Below are 18632 nucleotides of genomic sequence, written 5' to 3'. Positions count from 1 at the left end.
CTTTTTGATAGATCTCATTAGATTTTCTACATCGGTGATCATTTCATCTGTGAAAAAAGAGAGTTTTACTTTTTCCTTTCCAATCCGGATGCCTTTTATTTCTTTTTATTACCGGGTTACACTGAATAGATCTTCTACCACAATGTAGAATAAAAATGATGAGAGCAGAATCCTTGTTTTTCCTGATCTCAAGGGAAAAGTATTTAATCTTTCACCATTGTGTATGACATTCATCATAGGTTTTTTGTTTTTTATAGATGCCATTTATCAGGCTGAGGAAATTCCCTTCTTCTTCTAGCTTACCAAGAGATTTAATCAAGAATGGATGTTAGATTTAGGCAAAGACTTTTAAAAATATTCATTAAGGTGATCCTATGGTGTCTGTTTTTTTGTTGTTGTTATTGTTTGTTTGTTTGTTAATATGATGAATTATATTGATTTTTGAATGTTAAACCAGCCTTGTAATCTTGAGATAAACCCCACCTGGTCATGACATATTATACTTTTATACATGTTGAATTCAGTTTACTGAAGCTTTGTTTAGAAATTTTTGCATCTGTGTTCGTGAAGAATGTTGGTCTGTAGTTTCTTTTTCTCATAATATTTTTGTCTGATTGTGGTAGCAGGGTAATGTTGGTTTCATAGGATGAGTTTAAAAGTATTCCCTCCTTTTCAGTTTTCCGAAAGAATTTATGTGTAATTGCTATGATTTTGTCCTTAGATGTTTGGTAGAATTTACTAGGAAGATCCTGCAGACATGTTTTCTTCATGGGAAAGTTTTTGTTTGTTTGTTTTTTGTTTTTGGAGACAGAGTCCCACTCTGTCACCCAGGCTGGAGTGCAGGGGTGTGATCTCGGCTCACTGCAACCTCTGCTTCCTGGGCTCAGCCTCACCAATGCCTGGCTAATTTTTGTATATTTTATAGAGACGGAGTTTTGCCATGTTTCCCAGGCTAGTCTCGAACTGGTCACCTAGGTCTACTGAATCTACACCTCTAGGGATAGGTTCAAGTAATTTATATTTATTTATCTCCTAGGTGATTGGTAACCATTAGAAACTTGAGAATTCTGTCTCTAAGTGCAATATTTCTGGAATGTTTTCTCTTTCCATCGACCAATTCTCCAGTTCTCTGGATACCAAGTGGATGTCCAACAATTTAATTCAGTTCTAACACTAACTACCTGGAGTTAGCATCAGACTCCAGAGGTTTAAAAGCTCGATTCCCTAAGACTGCCTTCACTCCAGAGACCAGCCACAAGTATCAGGTCCCCAGGTAACCCACACTTCTGTTCAACTTGGCTACAAATCTGTGGGTTCCCACCTGCCCTAAGTTTCCATAATTTGCTAGAACATCTCACAGAACTCAGGAAAACTTTTTTTTAATTAAAGAAAAAGAAAGATAGATTATTAAAGATACGAATCAAGGCGTGCCGCCTTCCCTTTGTGGCACTGTGTTCACCGACCTGGAAGCTCTCTGAATTTTTTTGTCTGAGAGTTTTTATAAAGGTCAATCTCTTGCCCCCAGCCTCCTTTCTGGAGCTCAGTGGGAGGGTCTGAAACGTCCAACCCTCTAATCACTTGGTCTTTCTGGTGACCAACTCCATCCTAAGTCACTTCATTAGCATAAACTCATAAGGGGTTTCTTACGAGTCACAAAAGATGCTCCTGTCACTCAGGACATTTCAAGTGTTTCAGGACCTGTGCCAGGGACTTGGGACAGAGACCAAATATATTTCCTATTATACCATACCATTCTTTCTTATCCTCATCTGAATGTCATCTATACATCTGTCTATACACTTTCTATGGTTTCGTTAGTCTGTTTTCACACTGCTATAAAGAACTACCTGAGACTGGATAATTTATAAAGAAAAGAGGTTTTAATTGACTGACAGCTCCACATGCTGTACAGGAGGCATGGCTGGGAGGTCTCAGGAAACTTACATTCATGGCAGAAGGCAAAGGAGAAACAAGCATGTCCTCACATGGCCGAAGAGAGAGAAGGAGAGGGGAGAGGCGCTATGCACTTTCAAGCAACTGGATCTCGTGAGAACCCTATCACGAGACAGCACTAGGGGGATGGTGCTAACCCATTAGAAATCACCCCCATGATCCAATCACCTCCCACTGAGTCCCACCTCCAACATTAGGAATTACAATTCAACATGAGATTTGGGTGGGGACACAGAGCCAAACCAGCTGTACATGACGCTTAGTCCTGTGTGGTGAAGTGAGTACTAACTCAGCAGCCCAACAGTGTTAGTTCAGTTTCTGTCTTTGAACAAATCTGTGTGACCCTGAGGAAGTGATTCAATCTCTCTGACACTTACTTATCTCTAAAATGGAGATGCCAATTCCTATCTCAACATTTTGTGCTAAGTATTCAATTAAGAGTTATTAAGTTTTCAGGCTGGGCATGGTGGCTCACGCCTGTAATCCCAGCACTTTTGAAGGCTGAGGTGGGAGGATTTCCTGAGCTCAGGGATTTGAGACCTGCCTGGGCAACATAGGGAGACCTCATCTCCACTAATTTTTTTCTAAAAATTAGCCGGGCTGGTGGTATACACCTGTGGTTCTGGCTACTCGAGAGGCCACGGTGGGAAGATGGCTTGAGGATGGCTAGGAGGTTGAGAATGCAGTGAGCTAGGATCACGCCACTGCACTCCAGCCTGGGTGACAGAGTAAGACTCTGTCTCAAAAGAAAAAAAAAGGGTATTGTCAAGTTTTTGTACAGTGCATGATCCACGGAAGTTGCAACCAAATTGCTCATGAAATGTCAACGAGCTTGAGGGCCTAGGCTCGAATCTTTCACAATATGCTTTGCTATGCTCAGGATGGATCTCTTCTGAGTACAACTATAAAGATCGGTGCAGTCACCCAGTAGCTATGTAGTGTCAGTTATTTTCTCAGGCAACGATGAATATTCTTCACAGGGCATAACCTTGTTAAAATAAAGATAAGACAGATTACATCCATTTCTTTTTTCACTCAACCAACTCTACCACTCAATATTAGAAGATCAGATAAATCAGATAGAGCAATTTTCATTGTAAAACCATGTTGTTAGTTGTCAATCTAGTGTTTTAAAAATGTTTATTAATTGATTTGAGGGTTACTAGATTACTGTTTCCAAGTATGACATTATATATATATTATATATATAAAATATAGATAATTATTATATAGAGTTCAGTATATATATTATTATGCAGAGTTCAGTTCACCCAGTTATATTCGTTGTATTTAAGGAAACTCCACTCTGGATTAGTTTCTTCGCCAAATTATTATGCAATTTCTTTCTATAAAAATAGAACTGCTACTAAAATTTCAGTATGAGTTCACACTTATAGAATACTTGACGAGCAAAATCTATTTTCCTAAACTTTTTTATACTGCAAACTGAAGCCATTTAGAAATACATCTGTTTTTTTTTTTTTTTTTTTTTTGATATGAAGTTTTACTCTGTCACCCAGGCTGGAGTGCAGTGGCACGACATCGGCTCACTGCAACCTCCACTTCCTAGGTTCAAACGATTCCCCTGCCTCAGCCTCCTGAATACCTGGGATTACAGGCACGTGCCACCTCACATGGTTAATTTTTAGTAGAGATGGGGTTTCGACATGTTGGTCAGGGTGGTCTTGAACTCCTGACCCTGGGTGATCTGCCCTTCTTGGCCTCCCAAAGTGCTGGGATTACAGGCGTGAGCCATCGCCCCTGGCCTAAATCTGCTCTTTCAATGTCTTCATAATCTAGTCCAAACACTATCAGTAGGCAAATATGTACGTGTGCACACTGTCTGGTGTTCCTTTTGTCATCTTCTAGATAGTATTCTGTAATTCTTTAAAATCTATAAAAGTAGGCTTGTTTTCATAATTATACATCATGATCACTGAATAATCAACTCATTTAGTTATCTTATTAATAGAAAATGTGCAGGGCTTTGGGAGGCCAAGGTGGGAGGATCACTTCAGGCCAAGAGTTGGAGACCAGCCTTGGCAACTTAGTGAGACCCCATCTCTATACAAAATAAAAAAAAATAATTTTTTAAAAAAGAAAATGTGCAGGGCACATAACTTTTCAGTGGCAGGTTATATTTTCTGTAGATCACCACCAATATACATGTTATCCCACTTGATGTTCTTACAATATGATGCTGCTGTTCTTCCATCAAATGACGACAGTCTGTGTTCTCTGCCTTTGAACCCAGGCAAATCTGTGTAACTGCTTTGACTAACAGAATATGGCAGAAGTGAGCCTGCTATATAAAAGGCAATATGGCTTCCATCTCTTTGTCTCCCTCCACTTTGGAACCCAACTACCATGTTGTGGGGAAGCCCAGACCACACGGAGAGGCCACATATTAAGGTTCCAACTCACAGCCTCAGCTAAGGTTCCAGCTAACAACTAACATTAACCACTAGACAAAAATAAGCCTTCAGACTAGAGCTTTCCATAAAACATTCTACGATAATGGAAATGTTCTATGTCTTCACTGTCCAATATGGTTGGTAACTTACTACCACATGAGGCCATTGAGCAGTTCTAACATAGCTAGTGTGAACGAGGAAGTAAATTTTAAATTTTATTTGACTTTAGTTAATTTAAATAACCACATAATTGCGGCCACATTGGGCAGTTCAGTTTCTCTTGATTGCAGCCATCAGCCTTGGAGTCTTCCATCTGAAGCACCGGAGATATCACTGAGCAGAAACAAACTACCTCCAGTATGTCTTCTCTGTATTCCCTTTTTTTTTTTGAGACAGAGGCTTGCTCTGTCACCCACGCTGGAGTGCAGTGGCGAAATCTCAGATCACCACAGCCTCTGCCTCCTGGTTCAAGTGATTCTCCTGCCTCTGCTTCCTGAGTAGCTGGGACTACAGGCATGCATCACCATGCCCAGATAATTCTTGTATTTTTAGTAGAGACGGGGTTTCACCATTTGGCCAGGATGGTCTCGATCTTCTGATCTCATGATCCACCCGCCTTGGCCTCCCAAAGTGTTGGGATTACAGGCATGAGCCACCTCACCTAGCCTCCTAACTCTTGTCAACCATTAAAGAGAATAACTAATTATTGTTGATTTAAATTTCTGTTTTGGAATGATTCGTTACAAAACAATCAACAACATTTATTTATTTATTTACTATTTTTTAGAGACAGGGTCTTGCTTTGTCACCCAGGCTGGAGTGCAGTAGTGTGATCATAGCTCACTGCAGCCTCGAACTCCTGGGCTCAAGCAATCTTCCCACCTCAGTCCCCTGAGTAGCTGAGACTACAGGTACATGCCACCACCCCTGGATAACTACATTGTTTTTTGTTTTTGTTTTTGTAGAAATAGGGTCTTGCTATGTTGCCCAGGTTGGTCTTAAACTCCTGGCCTCAAGTGATTATCCCACCTCAGCTTCCAAAAGACAGACGTGAGCCACCCCAACCCCCACCCCCGTCAACAAGGAATATGCTTCCTCTGGTTTATGTGGCTGTTTCTACAGCAAATAAAAGCTTGCAAGTCTCTCGCTTTTTTTTTTCCTCCCAGGTGAGTTCACAGGAATCTCCCATCTTTTAAAAGCCCTCTGGCTATGATTGTATATGTCTTCTCTTCACAGCCAGGCTTCTTGAGTGACCTTAACACCTTCCTCACTCACAGCTTACTTTCTACTCCATGCTCACTAGGCTCTGGACACAAAGGAGGTCACAGTAACCTTAGTTCAGGCTTCTTTCTCCCACTTGGGCAATGGAGGGCTTCAGTGCCCCACCCTGTCTTAAAAAGCCACTTCCTCCTGGCAGAGAAATTGCAAAAACCTCTCTCTTCTGAGAGCACTAGAAAGAGACACTGTTTTTAGGAAAAGGCACCCCTTCCTGAGGGCTGATACAGTCGTCAGCCAGGGTCCACAAGTTGGCAAGTGGAGTGTGGGCTCTCCTTGGCTTGATGTCTTTGCGAGGGCACCAGCAGTGCAGGCTGCACAACCTGATGCTGTAGCTGGGTTTCTGGGGTGCTCTGAGCTTTCTGGAACTTGTCCATCAACATTCCTCTCATGTGGCTCCTGGTCTCCTTGTGGATGTCTGTGGCTCATGATGCCTTGGAGGGTGGCATCTTGGGAAGCGTGCATTCCAGTCCACAGTGCTTCCCAAATTGCAGAGCCCTTGGGGGTGCTAGTATGGAGCTCCTTTCCTCCTTCTTCCCACCCTAAAGCTTCTCCGTGCTCCTCAATGAAATGTGAAGAACGGCTGGCCTGTCAGCTCCACTATGCAGCACAAAGATAACCATGAATGCAGCTCTTTAGGCTGCTGTCTTAGTCTTCCTCTTAGTACCAGGTTCAGAAGCCACCATGGGTGTACAACTGGCCAAGAAACAATGCAGCTGTCTCCATGCACACCCTCTTCCTATTTCTGCACACCTCCCCTCAGCAGCATGCAGAGGCCCCTCTTGAGATCCCCTTCCTCTCTTCCTGAAACTGGCTTGTTGCCAGCTCGCAAGTGTCATCTTGGGATGCAAAGGAGCTTCATGATTGCAAAGTCGGTGAAACTCCCGAATGCTAAGTTTGCCCAAATTAGACAACTGGGTGGAGAGTGTGGTTTGGGGTTTCAACTTCCTAGAACACACTATCTCTATGACGAAAGGGAGGGCATATTTCCATGACACCAGGTCTCTAGACGTGGGATAGCCTGCTTTTTCTCTCCATTGGGAAAACACAAGTTGATTTCACAGGAGGCTGGGCAAATGCCTGCCTGTGCTCTGAAAGGCTGTTTTCACAGTCTCGGAAGGCCTGAAACATGGCACACCATCTTATACGCAAAAATTACACGAGGTACGTCGGAATTTGACTATTTGTCGTTTATATCTAGAGGGTCCGTAGGTCAACAATGAGTACATTCCAGTCCCTATAAGAAAGGACCAATTTACAATGAGGGGTTCTAATTTGTTTGGAAAATCCCAAAGTATTACTAATTATGTTGATTATAACTGAATCCAGACTTCCCAATGAAATACACACACACATACATGCACACACACACACACACACACGCACACACACACACGCATACTCACACATTTTCCCCCTTACAAATCAGCTTTGGAACACTAAATTAATAATGGATTTGTTATTAACCAAGTAATAAGGTTTTGCATTTTTGGTTTAGAGTGAATAAACTCGGTGGTATTAACTAGACAGGAGTTTTGCAAGAGAAAAGGAAATGCTATTTTTCCCAAGATGACTTTTCTTGGATATCACTGTCAAAGTATTGGCTGGTAGGAAAAAACTGCAAGCATGATTAAACTTCTTGTATATTTAGTGAATTTTCAGCATTAGTCATACAAGTCCTCACAATCTTGTGAAGTAGATAAATTTCCTTTGTAATTTGAGTAAACAGACTGTCCTCAGAAAGGATACTGATGCTTACTAAAATTCAACGTTTTTAAGAAAACATTTTCATATTGTATACTTCATGGATAATTTTACACTTAAAACCAAATGTGTGCCTGGATTTTTCTAGGTCTTCTGACATAAACATGGCATTGTGAAAAAAACACTATGTTCAGAATATTAATTTTGATATTTCAAGAAATTCGCCGGTCAGACACAATTAGAAATCTAAGCTTGGGTACCAATGCTTCTGTGAAACAAAGCTAGAAGAGATTCCTTTTGCTGACTTATCCCTTGGGATATTTGGGTGTGGCTTGTTTTCTTCTCTGAGCGAAACAAAGATATGCAGGAAAATCTTCTTTTACAACTAAAATTCTTTGTTCTTACAAACAAGCTTGAGGAAAAAAAAAAGCAGATCTAGCCCAGCTTAATCATTTGCTTATACTAGTGCATATATTGGATTTAATCCAAGTTAACAAAAATAAAGCCGCAGGATAGGTACATGCAGTTGTATATTTAAGCTACTGACTCACATACATTTTAATGGCTGAAAGTATTTAAAAAATATGAAGGCAGAAGAAAAACAGTAAGCAGTGATAAAACATAACAAGTTTTCTTATTCTTTATTAGTTTAAAGGAAGCTAGAACCTAATAACAATACGCCACATACGGTTCAGAACCAAACAAAAGCTGCTTAGTTATTTATTTTGCATTTGCATTTTCTAGGAAGTGAGAAAAAAACAGCTCTATTGGGACTCAAGTTTATTTTCAATTAAAATCCCCATAAATTAGCAAATGTCTCATAAAATGAAGAAATTGGAAAAAAATGTTATTCAGAAAAAAACTTTCTTAAGTGTGCTTGTTTCCTGTAGCACCTTGGATTTTGTGATCAGCCTTTTAAAGATATTTTTTAAAAAATTCAACCTCTGTCTTCACGTTTAGGACAGGGCATAACAGTGTCTTTTCCTTCCATGCAAATACGAGGAAAAATTTGTACTTGCTTAGTTTCGAGCATAGAAAGCACTCGCCCCTAATTCTGCCATTTGCTCATGTCCCACATGAATAAAAGGATACAGCTTAGAAACCAGGGCCTTGCTGCTATTGTATTTTTTTCTAATTAAAATTCAGAGTATTAAACACAGTTGAGTACATCCATGCATACATGACATACCGTCATCACATACCGGAAGCTCCAATCAAGAGCCCCGAGCAAAGCTGGTTTCATAACATCATTAAGATTCATTGTACACTGCGTTTCAGAAAGGCTTTGTCAAAGCAGATAATAACGGCCTGTCAGAAATGCACAAACAGAAATTTATATTAAATTGTCCCTTCCCTCCTTTTAAAATATGGGAATCTATTAATAGTTGCATTCCTGGTATAGGGGACGCAAGGCTTCAGTTAAAAAAAGGTCCCCAGCTTCCTAATATTGTAAGCTTATTACCAAAATAAGGGTATAAAAAGTTAAGTGAAAAATATTTGAGTAACTAGGTGGGGGTATTCCTGGGAATAGTAATCAGATATAATGACTGTATCAAAACAAAGGAAGGCGGAGCTCAGGAGTGTGAAGGTAGATAGCATTGCTGAGTCACAAGGCGGAGTGTTTAATTTGGAACAAGTCAAATAAAAGCACTGCTTTCTTTCCCTTAAGAACCTTTGATACTCTTTATATTAACCTCAGAAAAGAAAGCTCTCTCATTTGAACATTTTTTTCTTTTATATCCTGCTGAGTGAAGATGCCTGGGGAGACAAACTTGACAGCTGGCTTCCCGAGAACAGGCGTAAGTATGATGTTATCTGGGACTTTAGTGGTGAGAATTCTTGTCTTTAGACTCGATATTTTTCTTTACCGTGCTCATTGATGACGCATATGTGCTGAAACAACAAAGGATTTAAACGCATCAGTTTCTTAACAAAATCTGAGACACAGAAAGTGTGATGCAGTAATAACCGAATGCCATCCTGTAATTGGCTATTGATCATTTAAATATAAATGTGTGTATTTATATGTGTGGGTAAAATCTAAAGAGATCCATTGAAATGCTTGACAAAAGGTCCTTTGTGGTTTTAGTTTGGAGCCCTATACTGAATCTGGCTCCCCAGGTCCCTAAAACCCAGAAACGCTGAGGGAGCAGCATGTTTAGCCCTGCTAGAAACTGAAGTCTCCTACTGGTAAGATGACAACTGCTTGGGTGAATGGAGAAATAACAGTGGCAAGCACAACATGGGCTCTTATTCAACCCTTTTTGGGCAACAAGCAAAGGGTTAGGAATATTTTGATTGAAAGCAACAGAAATGGGGCCAGGCTAATGTAAGCAAAAAAGGAGGATTTGGCTGGGCTCAGTGGCCCCTGTCTGTAATCCCAGCACTTTGGGAGACTGAGGTGGGAGCATGATTTGAAGCCAGGAGTTCAAGAACAGCCTGGACAGCATAGCAAGACTCCATCTCTACAAAAAGTAAAAACATTAGCCAGGCATAGTGGTGTGTGCCTGTAGTCCCAGCTACTCAGGAGGCTGAGGCGGGAGGATCGCTTGAGCCTGGGAGTTCAAGGCTGCAGTGAGCTTTAATTGCGTCACTGCACTCTAGCCTAGGTGAGACCCTGGAGGGAGACCCTGTGTCTTTAAAAGCGGGGGAGGGGAAATTTATTGGTGGAATACTGGGGTAGCTCTCAGAATCCAAGGACGAACTGGGCAATGAAGCAACTAGAAGGCAGGAACAAGGGCAGCTCCAGAGACTTTCACCCATGGTGCTATGGATACTGTCTGGGGCACTGCTGTCCTAGCGGCTGAAGTCTGAACACGCTCAGTCTCTGTGACTTTTGGTTTAAGTTTCTGATTCCCAGGAGACAGAGACTGATTGGTCCACTTTGGGTAAGTTGTCTACTTCTAGATCATACAGTGTTGGTCAGGGTCACACAGCTGGGGTCCACACTGGGGGTCCACGTCTGTGTGGTGGGATCATTTCCCCCAAAGAAGGAAGAGTTATGAGCTGCATGCCACTGTAATTGAAACCTGCTAGAGTTCAAGCACTGACACAAATCAGTGTATAGAATATTGGCTATTGTTATGGTTGGTTGAGCACAGTCAATGACTATGGAGAAGAATCAGTGTCAAACCATAGTTCTGCTTTTAGCTTCCTATTTCTTTAGTATGAAATAGAGATAATCATAATTTGCCTCCATCATCCTGATACCTACCCTGCAGAATAGTAGTGGGAGTTAATTGGGAGTATGAATGCAATGTGCTCACCATACTCCTGACATAGAAGATACTCAATCAATAGAAGACATCACTAACACACATTCAATACATTTCTAAATTGTTAAGTTCTTATACAAAGGGGGGGTTAGGAATTTGCATGCAAGACTTACATTCAGATCTCTGAAGTATTCATTGTAATCTAAGGCATATCCCACCACAAATAAGTTTGGAATCTCAAATCCAGCATCTTAGCAGAGAGAGAAAGAGGAAAAAAAAAAAGGAACAAAATTTAGATTATATAAATGCAAGTCACCATATGCTGCTGTCAGCACTCAAACTTGAGGACCTTTCATTGAGGCAGGAGGGAGGGAGAAACGGTGAGCAACGCACAGGATAAGCCCAAGAGGGACCTGGACCAGAAGGACTACTCGGGAGGAAGGAGGCAAGGCAAACAAGCCAACCTACAATGAAGAATGACTGATCTAGCATGCAGAGTTGAGAAATGGCTCAGGAAGCCCGGTGCATAACAAGAAATATGCATAATTGAGTCACGTGGCCCTGGTGTTCTAAAGCAAGCAATATGCAGTGATACGATGCCAAAGGAAACATTCTCAACAACACAAAGGAAAGTTCAAGCAGAAGGCGTTACGATGCTGCATTATGTGAACAGGTGTGTGGGCCACAGCAACTGGAAAGCAATTCTCCCGCTGTACTCAGTGTCTCGGCTGTTTAAAGGGCTGGAAAGCAAAAGCCAGGACACAAGATGAAAGGCAACAGGATTGTTCAACTTGAGGAAGAGAATGTGGAGGTTGCGTTAATGCTGGTCTTTGGGTTTGTGATGCAGAGGATATTAATGAGCTCTCTATTGAGGGCAGAATGAGAGGAAGTGGATTTAAGCACAGTGCAAGGTACTTATGATAAGCAAAAGAAGAATTCATTGAAAAGATGATGATTTTTTATCAGAAAGGATTCTTTTTTTTTTTTTTTGTCTGAGATCGAGTCTCGCTGTGTCACCCAGGCTGGAGTGCAGTGGTACAATCTTGGCTTACTGCAACCTCCACCTCCAGGGTTCACACAATTCTCCTGGGTTCATTTTCCCGAGTAGCTGGGAAGACAGACGTGTGCCACCATGCCTGGCTAATTTTTGTAGTTTTAATAGAGATGGGGTTTCACCATGTTAGCCAGGCTGGTCTCGAACTCCTGACCTCAAGTGATCCATCTGCCTCAGTCTCCTAAAGTGCTGGGATTATAGGCATGGGCCACTGAACCTGGCTATTTTTTGAGAAAGGGTCTCACTTTGTCGTCCAGGCAGAGGTGCAGTGGTGTGATCATGGCTCACTGCAGCCTCTACCTCCACAGGCTCAGGTGATCCTCTTACCTCAGCCTCCTGAGTAGCTGGGACTACAGGCATGCACAACTATGCCTGGCTGATACTTATTGGAGAGAATTCTTAAGGAACAGACAATAGCTCTCCTTCTTCAGAGGTCTTGAAACAGAATAAAGGTGCACGGTCCAATGATTTTCAAATTTTTTTCAGTGTTTTGGAAACTTACAAGTTTGTTTATTACAGTAATATAGGTGAGAGATTTATTTGCTTACTTTTAATGAAACTGTACTTGGGTATAGCCAGTGGGCTTATAGCCCAGGCAAAGTTATCTCCACAGTGACTGTGACCAACGATGCTTTCACAAGAAAACAACTGGTTCCTGCTCACAGAAAGGACTGGAGGTACTTATTTTCTAGGGGGTTACATTACGGAGTCCCTTGCTAGGAAAGTAAGTACGGGAGGTGAGGGGCTTATTTACTAGGGGGGTGCGTTATGCAGTCCCTTGCTAGGAAGCCTGCTTGATTCCTCCAAACTGCAGAGTTTCTTGAAAAAAAGAATCAGAGAGGAGAAGTGAGAGCAGAAGAGGTCAGCAGTGACACTGAGCATAAAAGAAAGAATCAATCAGGAGAAAGGAACACAAAGTACAAAGCCTCGTAAATCCAGAGAGAAAGAAGGAACAGAGATTCTGAGCTAGCTAAAAGAATATGAAGCTGGGCGTGAGCCTGCAGTCCCAGCTATTCAGGAGGCTGAGGCAGGAAGATCACTCGAGGCCAGGAGTTCGAGACCAGCCTAGGCAACAAAGTGAGATCCCATCTCAAAAAGAAAAAAAAGGTGGGGTGCAGTGGCTCACACTTGTAATCCCAGCACTTTGGGAGGCTTAGGTGGGTGGATCACCTGAGATCAGGAGTCCAAGACTGGCCTGGCCAACATGGCGAAACCCCGTCTCTACTAAAAATACAAAAATTAGCCAGGCGTGGTGGCATGTGCCTGTAGTCTCAGTTACTTGGGAGGCTGAGGCAGGAGAATCACTTGAACCTGGGAGGCAGAGGTTGCAGTGAGCCGAGATCGCGCCACTGCACTGGGTGACAGAGTCAGATTCTGTCTCAAAAAAAAAAAAAATAATAATAATATGAGCAAATCTCAAGAAACCCTGTTTGTAACCAGGGTTGTAATAATGACTTGACAGGGAGCAATGCAATCCTTCCATTAGGCAGGGCAACTCACACTGGGAAAATGAGAGCCCAAAGCCTATTTAGAAGGCCAAACCTTGAGATGTCATAGAATAAAAGGATGATGGATCAGCAGGACAGTCATGAATCAGAGTGACCTATCCTTAACTGGTAAATGCGGGCAGCTCCCACATTTACATTTGCCATAGCAGATGTTACTTGCAGATGTAGTGGAAGAGTCAGGGCACTGACTGAAACCAGATTGCCTGGGCTTAATACTGGTCTGACACTCACAGCTACATGACTTTGGCAAGCTATTTAAGCTTGCTGTGCTTGATTTCCTCATCTGTAAAATGGGTATAATAACAACTCCTACCTTTAGAGAGCTATTGTGAGGATGAAAGGAGCTAATCTCTGTATAGCTCTTAGAACAGTGCGTGGCACATCACAACCTCTTCCTAGTGTTAGCTGCTATTATTTTATTGCTGTTATTATAAGTGATATAAGAAATTTGTCATTAATCAGATATGTTTGAAGTGAATGTTTTTCAACTTCAGTTAAAATCTTATCTATACAGTGAGTATCCTGTACTATTTTGTTAGACAATTTCTGCTAAGTAACCTCAAGCAACCTTCACTACATCCAGATTATACCTTTGATACTAGTAATAGATGGGAACATGCGATTGGGTCTCTCTGCCCAGAATTGACATGGTCTAGAGTTAACACATCCAGCACAGGAATGAAACTTGTTTTTAGAATGTAGAGTCACTGGCTAAATGTCGCTGGCATGTCACCCATCCATACTGTGCTTCTCTTTCGCTAATGTTTGTTCAGCTTGCTGAAGAGAACTGTAGCCAAATTATCCCAGGGACTTTGGATCAAATGTAAGTTATAAAAATCAAGCTGAAGGCTGCCTATGCAAGTGAAAAAAATTCGCCTCTAGTGTTAGAATAATAAATAATCAGGCTGCATGTTTATCCTTCCTGGAGTTAGAACTAGGCTTATTGTTGGGAGAAGGGAGGAGTGTACTCGATGAGGAAGCCCTACAGAACACACATCTGAAGTCGAGTGTGAAGATGGTATCTAGAGACACCTGCTCTGCTAATTCTCTGTGTTTCGGAGCTTTGGTTTGGAGGTGATGGGGAGCTGTCTTAGATTTCCCCTTCTGTGCATTACAATTCAGGCTTGCTAAAGGTCACCATTGTGCACTGTCTGGTAATAGTTCTGGATGATGGCATGAGACTCCCTTTAAACCTCCATAGCACCTCTCCTTGTCTGACTGGTGAGAACAGAGGCCAAGGCAGGGATCCTAAGTGTCTGAGTCAGTCCAGTGGGATCAGGTCTTCCTCTACTCCCTGAAACTTTTCAGCTGACTTCTCTGTAGTTAAGGTGCTGTGTGAAACATACAAATAAAAATACCCAATGCACGGAATAGAGTTCCTGTGAAAGACGCAAATTACAACATTGAAGACCCTCATTTTAAAGGGTTCTGTCTTCCCTATCAAGGTGGGGGAGACCATGAGGAATCTGTGAGACTATCAGCCCTATACAGTTTCAACTCCATTTGCAATGCTATCAAATAGGAAATCAAAGATTCTTAAAGATAAAAGGAAACACCACAAGCACAAAACAAACAAAAAACTAAAAATCACTTACAGTCAGGTCTAAAGCCGTCACTTCTGGGTGTTCTCTTCACCAACAAACTACCATTAAAAAAGACATGCTTTAGTGAACCCAATCAAATCTCTATGAATTGTAAATAGAATCAAGCATCATTAAAAGATGTAGTTGAAATACATATTTTGCTACTGTGGCACTATATAGACGGTTCTGGATAAAAAGAAGACAGCAGGTCAGGCACAGTGCCTACATCTGTAATTCCAGTGCTTTGGGAGGACAAGGTGGGAGGATCACTTGAGCCCAGAGGTTCAAGACCAACCTGGGCAACATAGCGAGACCCCTGTCTCTACAAAAAAATAAAAAATTTAGCTGGGTGTGGTGGCACCTGCTTGTGGTCCCAGCTACTTGGGAGGCTGAGGTGGGAGGATTGTTTTAGCCCAGGAGTTGAAGGCTGCAGTGAGCCATGACTGCACTACTGCACTCCAGCCTAGGTGACAGAGTGAGACCCTGTCTCAAAAAATAGATAAAATATAAAAAACTTTTAAAAAAGGTAGCTGTCAGTCAGGCATGGTAGCTCATGCTTATAATTCCAGCACTTTAGGAGGCCAAGAAGGGCAGATCACTTGAGCTCATAAGTTTGAGACCAGCCTGGCCAACATGGTGAAACCACATCTTTACTAAAAATACAAAAATTAGCTGGGCATGGTGGTATGCATCCGTAGTCTCAGCTTCATGGGAGTCTGAGGCAAGAGAATCACTTGAACCCAGGAGGCTGAGGTTGCAGTAAGCTGAGACTGCACCACTGCACTCCAGTCTGGGTGACAGAGCAAGACTCCATCTCAAACAAAAAAACAAACAAACAAAAAATAGGGGGTAGCTGTACCTAGCTACTCAGGAGGTTGAGGTGGGAGGATCACTTGAGCCCAGAAGTTTGAGGCTACAGTGTGTTATGATCACACTACTGTGATCATAGAGCAAGACCCTGTCTCTTGCTCTAAAAAAGGTCTGGGTGCAGTGGCTCATGCCTGTAATCCTAGCACTTGGGGAGGCTGAGGCAGGCAGATCACTTGAGGTCAGGAGTTCAGACCATCCTGGCCAACATGGTGAAACCCTAGCTCATCTCTGCTAAAAATACAAAACATTAGCTAGGCACAGTGGCGGGCGCCTGTAGTCCCAGCTACTTGGGAAGCTGAGGCATGAGAATTGTTCGAACTCAGAGGGCAGAGGTTGCAGTGAGCTGAGATTATGCCACTGTACTTCAGCCTGGGTGACAGAGAAAGGCTGTGTCTCAACACAAACAAACAAAAAAATGAAGGGAGAAGAGCAATTGCATGGGGGTTCATCCAGCTGCTCCTGGAAACAGCTAATGGAGGCTCAGTAAAGAGGAACTCAGAAACATGGCGAAGCACGTCGTCTTCCCTTTCTTCTCTCAGGCTAGCAGTCAAGGGCTGCTTTTCAGTGTGGTCAAACTGTAATACCCCAGGGGAAAAGGTCACTAGATTGGAATATATTATACTGTTTGGAAAGAGCATCCTGTGTTAGCATACCTTTTGGTCTTGCTTGGAAAACCAGAAATCACCATGCTATGAATGTCCAACTCACCTGGCTACCTTAACCATGTTGGGCTTGTATTTCTCTATATTGCTGAGTAGTGCTTTCATGGTCCTCCCAGTTCCGACGACATCCTTTGCAGAAAGGACAGATAAATTCAACAAAGTGCATCTGAGCAGCACAACAGACTTTTCATCCAGGGCGATACTCCTGATTAATAATGCATCGTAATTAAAAATGCCATCCAATTTGGAGCCAAAGGAGGAGGAGGAGTGGGTTATGTTTTATTTAGACAGGCACTTCTTTCTGGAAGCTGAGTTTTGGGGAATCTACCGGAGACTCTTTCCTCCTTGAATCCTTTAGCTGTGTTGAAGGGCCAAATTTAGCCTTTGGACAGCATGTGGGACTCCTCATTGAGTACATTTGGACTCGCGTATGCACATTCAAGGACTAAATTTGGCCCTGAGGTTATGTAACACAATACAAGGCACATGAATTTTCATGGATATGTACATCTGAATACACTGAATGGATAAATGCCTCCCCCTCGTCCTCCCCCACTCAATAGGGCATTCTATGGCTGGGAAGTGAGAGGTGTCTGGACAGCAGCTGGTGACAGCCTGTGAATTCTGAGGGTCCACGGCTGCAGTGAGCTCGGGCTCATCTCCGCTGATGAGCTGCTGCACAATTAGAGGAGAATGGGCAGCCGCGATTTATTGTCCTAAGGACAGGAATCAGCTGTCACGAGCTGATTATCAAAACAACAGGTCTGAATGTAACCAGGCTTGGGCAATTCATTTGGTGAGAGGGTCTGCTCCATGGGTTATACTGAGCAAGAACTCCAGATACACATGGCGCACACAGGCAATTGTGTAACAAAAGGTTGAAAATAGCTCCCCTGAATTTTTTGCTGTTTGATGAGACGAGCGTGCTCCTGAAGGAAACGTGGCCATTTGCTGTATTAGTCCACTACTGCCATAGGGATCCCACGTTCTCTTTTTTAACAGGAAAACAAACGTAAAACAAAACAAAACAAAACCAAAAAAACCCAAAACCATAGCTTTCCCCATAGCTCACCATTTTTAATTGATTGTGTTTATGATTTTGATGCTGAAAGTATTTGAGAATTCTCAAAATCGTCAGAGGTCCTTAGCAAAAACACTGAATTCAGGGTAAACAGAGTTCTAACCTTGGTTTCACTGTGAAATGAATTTGGTTTGGTGAGCTAGTTTCCTCTTCTTTAAACTTGTCTGATTCACAAAGAAGTATAAGAATCAACACAGAGATACGTGGAACTGGATACACAAAAAGGACAAAGTCGTCCACAAATATTGTTGCCAAGCTCTTATTCTACATTATTTGAAATCAGGGATGCTATTTGGCCCGTATTCATTAAATTTGGAGAGCATGCACCCAGTGGGAGCTCAAGAAATCCTTGGTCAATTTGATAACAAGGTGTGCAGTTTAAAACTCACCATTAGAGTCTTTCAACCTCCAAGTATGGAAAGGAAATGCCAGCTTACCTCAACAATAAGAACATTCTGAAATAAACAAAACCTGTATTTTAGAATGCGATGCCAATCTGACTCACAGGATACATACACATTTTTTTGCTTATAGTTAGAATTTCACAATTTGCTCAGACAGTCCTTCCCCATCCATCTAATTCAAAGGACTAGAGGTGATCTAGGTTTTCCAGATTCATTTTAACAGGTCCTCCGGAATTAGTTGGTGATGCAATGTTAGTATCTATATTTAGGTTAGAAGCAAGCTTATGTTAGACCTGTCTGACGAGCTCTCCATAAAGTCATCCCTTCTCAGTAATTCTGCCAAGGGCCTCCCACCCCCACCTGGGAGGCAAAGCCTGTTAAGAGTTTCCCAGGAAAACAATGCAACATGAACCGCATCACTAACGGAGATTGTGCTTGGTAAATGCATCATGGGTTCAGCTGTGACAGCCTTACTCTTGCACGACCACCAAAATCCCTGGGGACTCAGGATTTCCTCTTGGATTGCCAACCTAGATGAAGAGGGTAGGCTAGAGAAAGGGCTGGGAGGTGCCTGGTGTGTATTTTTAGTGAGATGGTTAGATTCCTTGCAACAAGGTCTCAAGGCATTCCTCTACCTCTTCCCTAAGAACACTGTGATATGGTTTGGATTTGTGGTCCTGCCCAAATATCATGCTGAAACGTAATCCTCAGTGCTAGAGGCGGGACCTGGTGGGAGGTGACTGGATCACGGGGGTGGGTCTCATGAATGGTTTAGCATCACGTCCCTTGGTGGTGGTGTCCTGATAGTGAGTTGCCCTGAAATCTGGTTGTTTAAAGATGTATTGGCCGGGCGCGGTGGCTCAAGCCTGTAATCCCAGCACTTTGGGAGGCCGAGATGGGCGGATCACG

At 42.4% G+C, this 18632-nt stretch overlaps 1 protein-coding gene across 2 annotated transcripts in view; it reads right to left on the bottom strand.

The window, feature by feature from the left end:
- Positions 1-7972: 7972 nt before the first annotated feature.
- PRTFDC1 (phosphoribosyl transferase domain containing 1) overlaps positions 7973-18632 on the bottom strand; it is a 114052-nt gene continuing 103392 nt past the window's right edge. The window contains exons 5-9 of one of the 2 annotated variants that reach the window (XM_003903470.5): positions 17757-17774; positions 16285-16367; positions 14719-14765; positions 10735-10811; positions 7973-9239 (exon numbers count right to left, since the gene is read on the bottom strand). In XM_003903470.5, the coding sequence (XP_003903519.2) occupies positions 9192-9239; positions 10735-10811; positions 14719-14765; positions 16285-16367; positions 17757-17774 (273 nt within the window). In that variant the 3' untranslated portion in view covers positions 7973-9191. The remainder of the gene's footprint in view (positions 9240-10734; positions 10812-14718; positions 14766-16284; positions 16368-17756; positions 17775-18632) is intronic. The other variant, XM_017962600.2, reaches the window with a different exon arrangement.

Source organism: Papio anubis, chromosome 11, assembly GCF_008728515.1.
Source record: "Papio anubis isolate 15944 chromosome 11, Panubis1.0, whole genome shotgun sequence".
NCBI classification, from domain to species: Eukaryota; Metazoa; Chordata; class Mammalia; order Primates; family Cercopithecidae; genus Papio; species Papio anubis.
The sequence above is the reverse complement of the archived record's forward strand: the minus strand, read 5'-3'. Positions and strand labels throughout refer to the sequence as shown.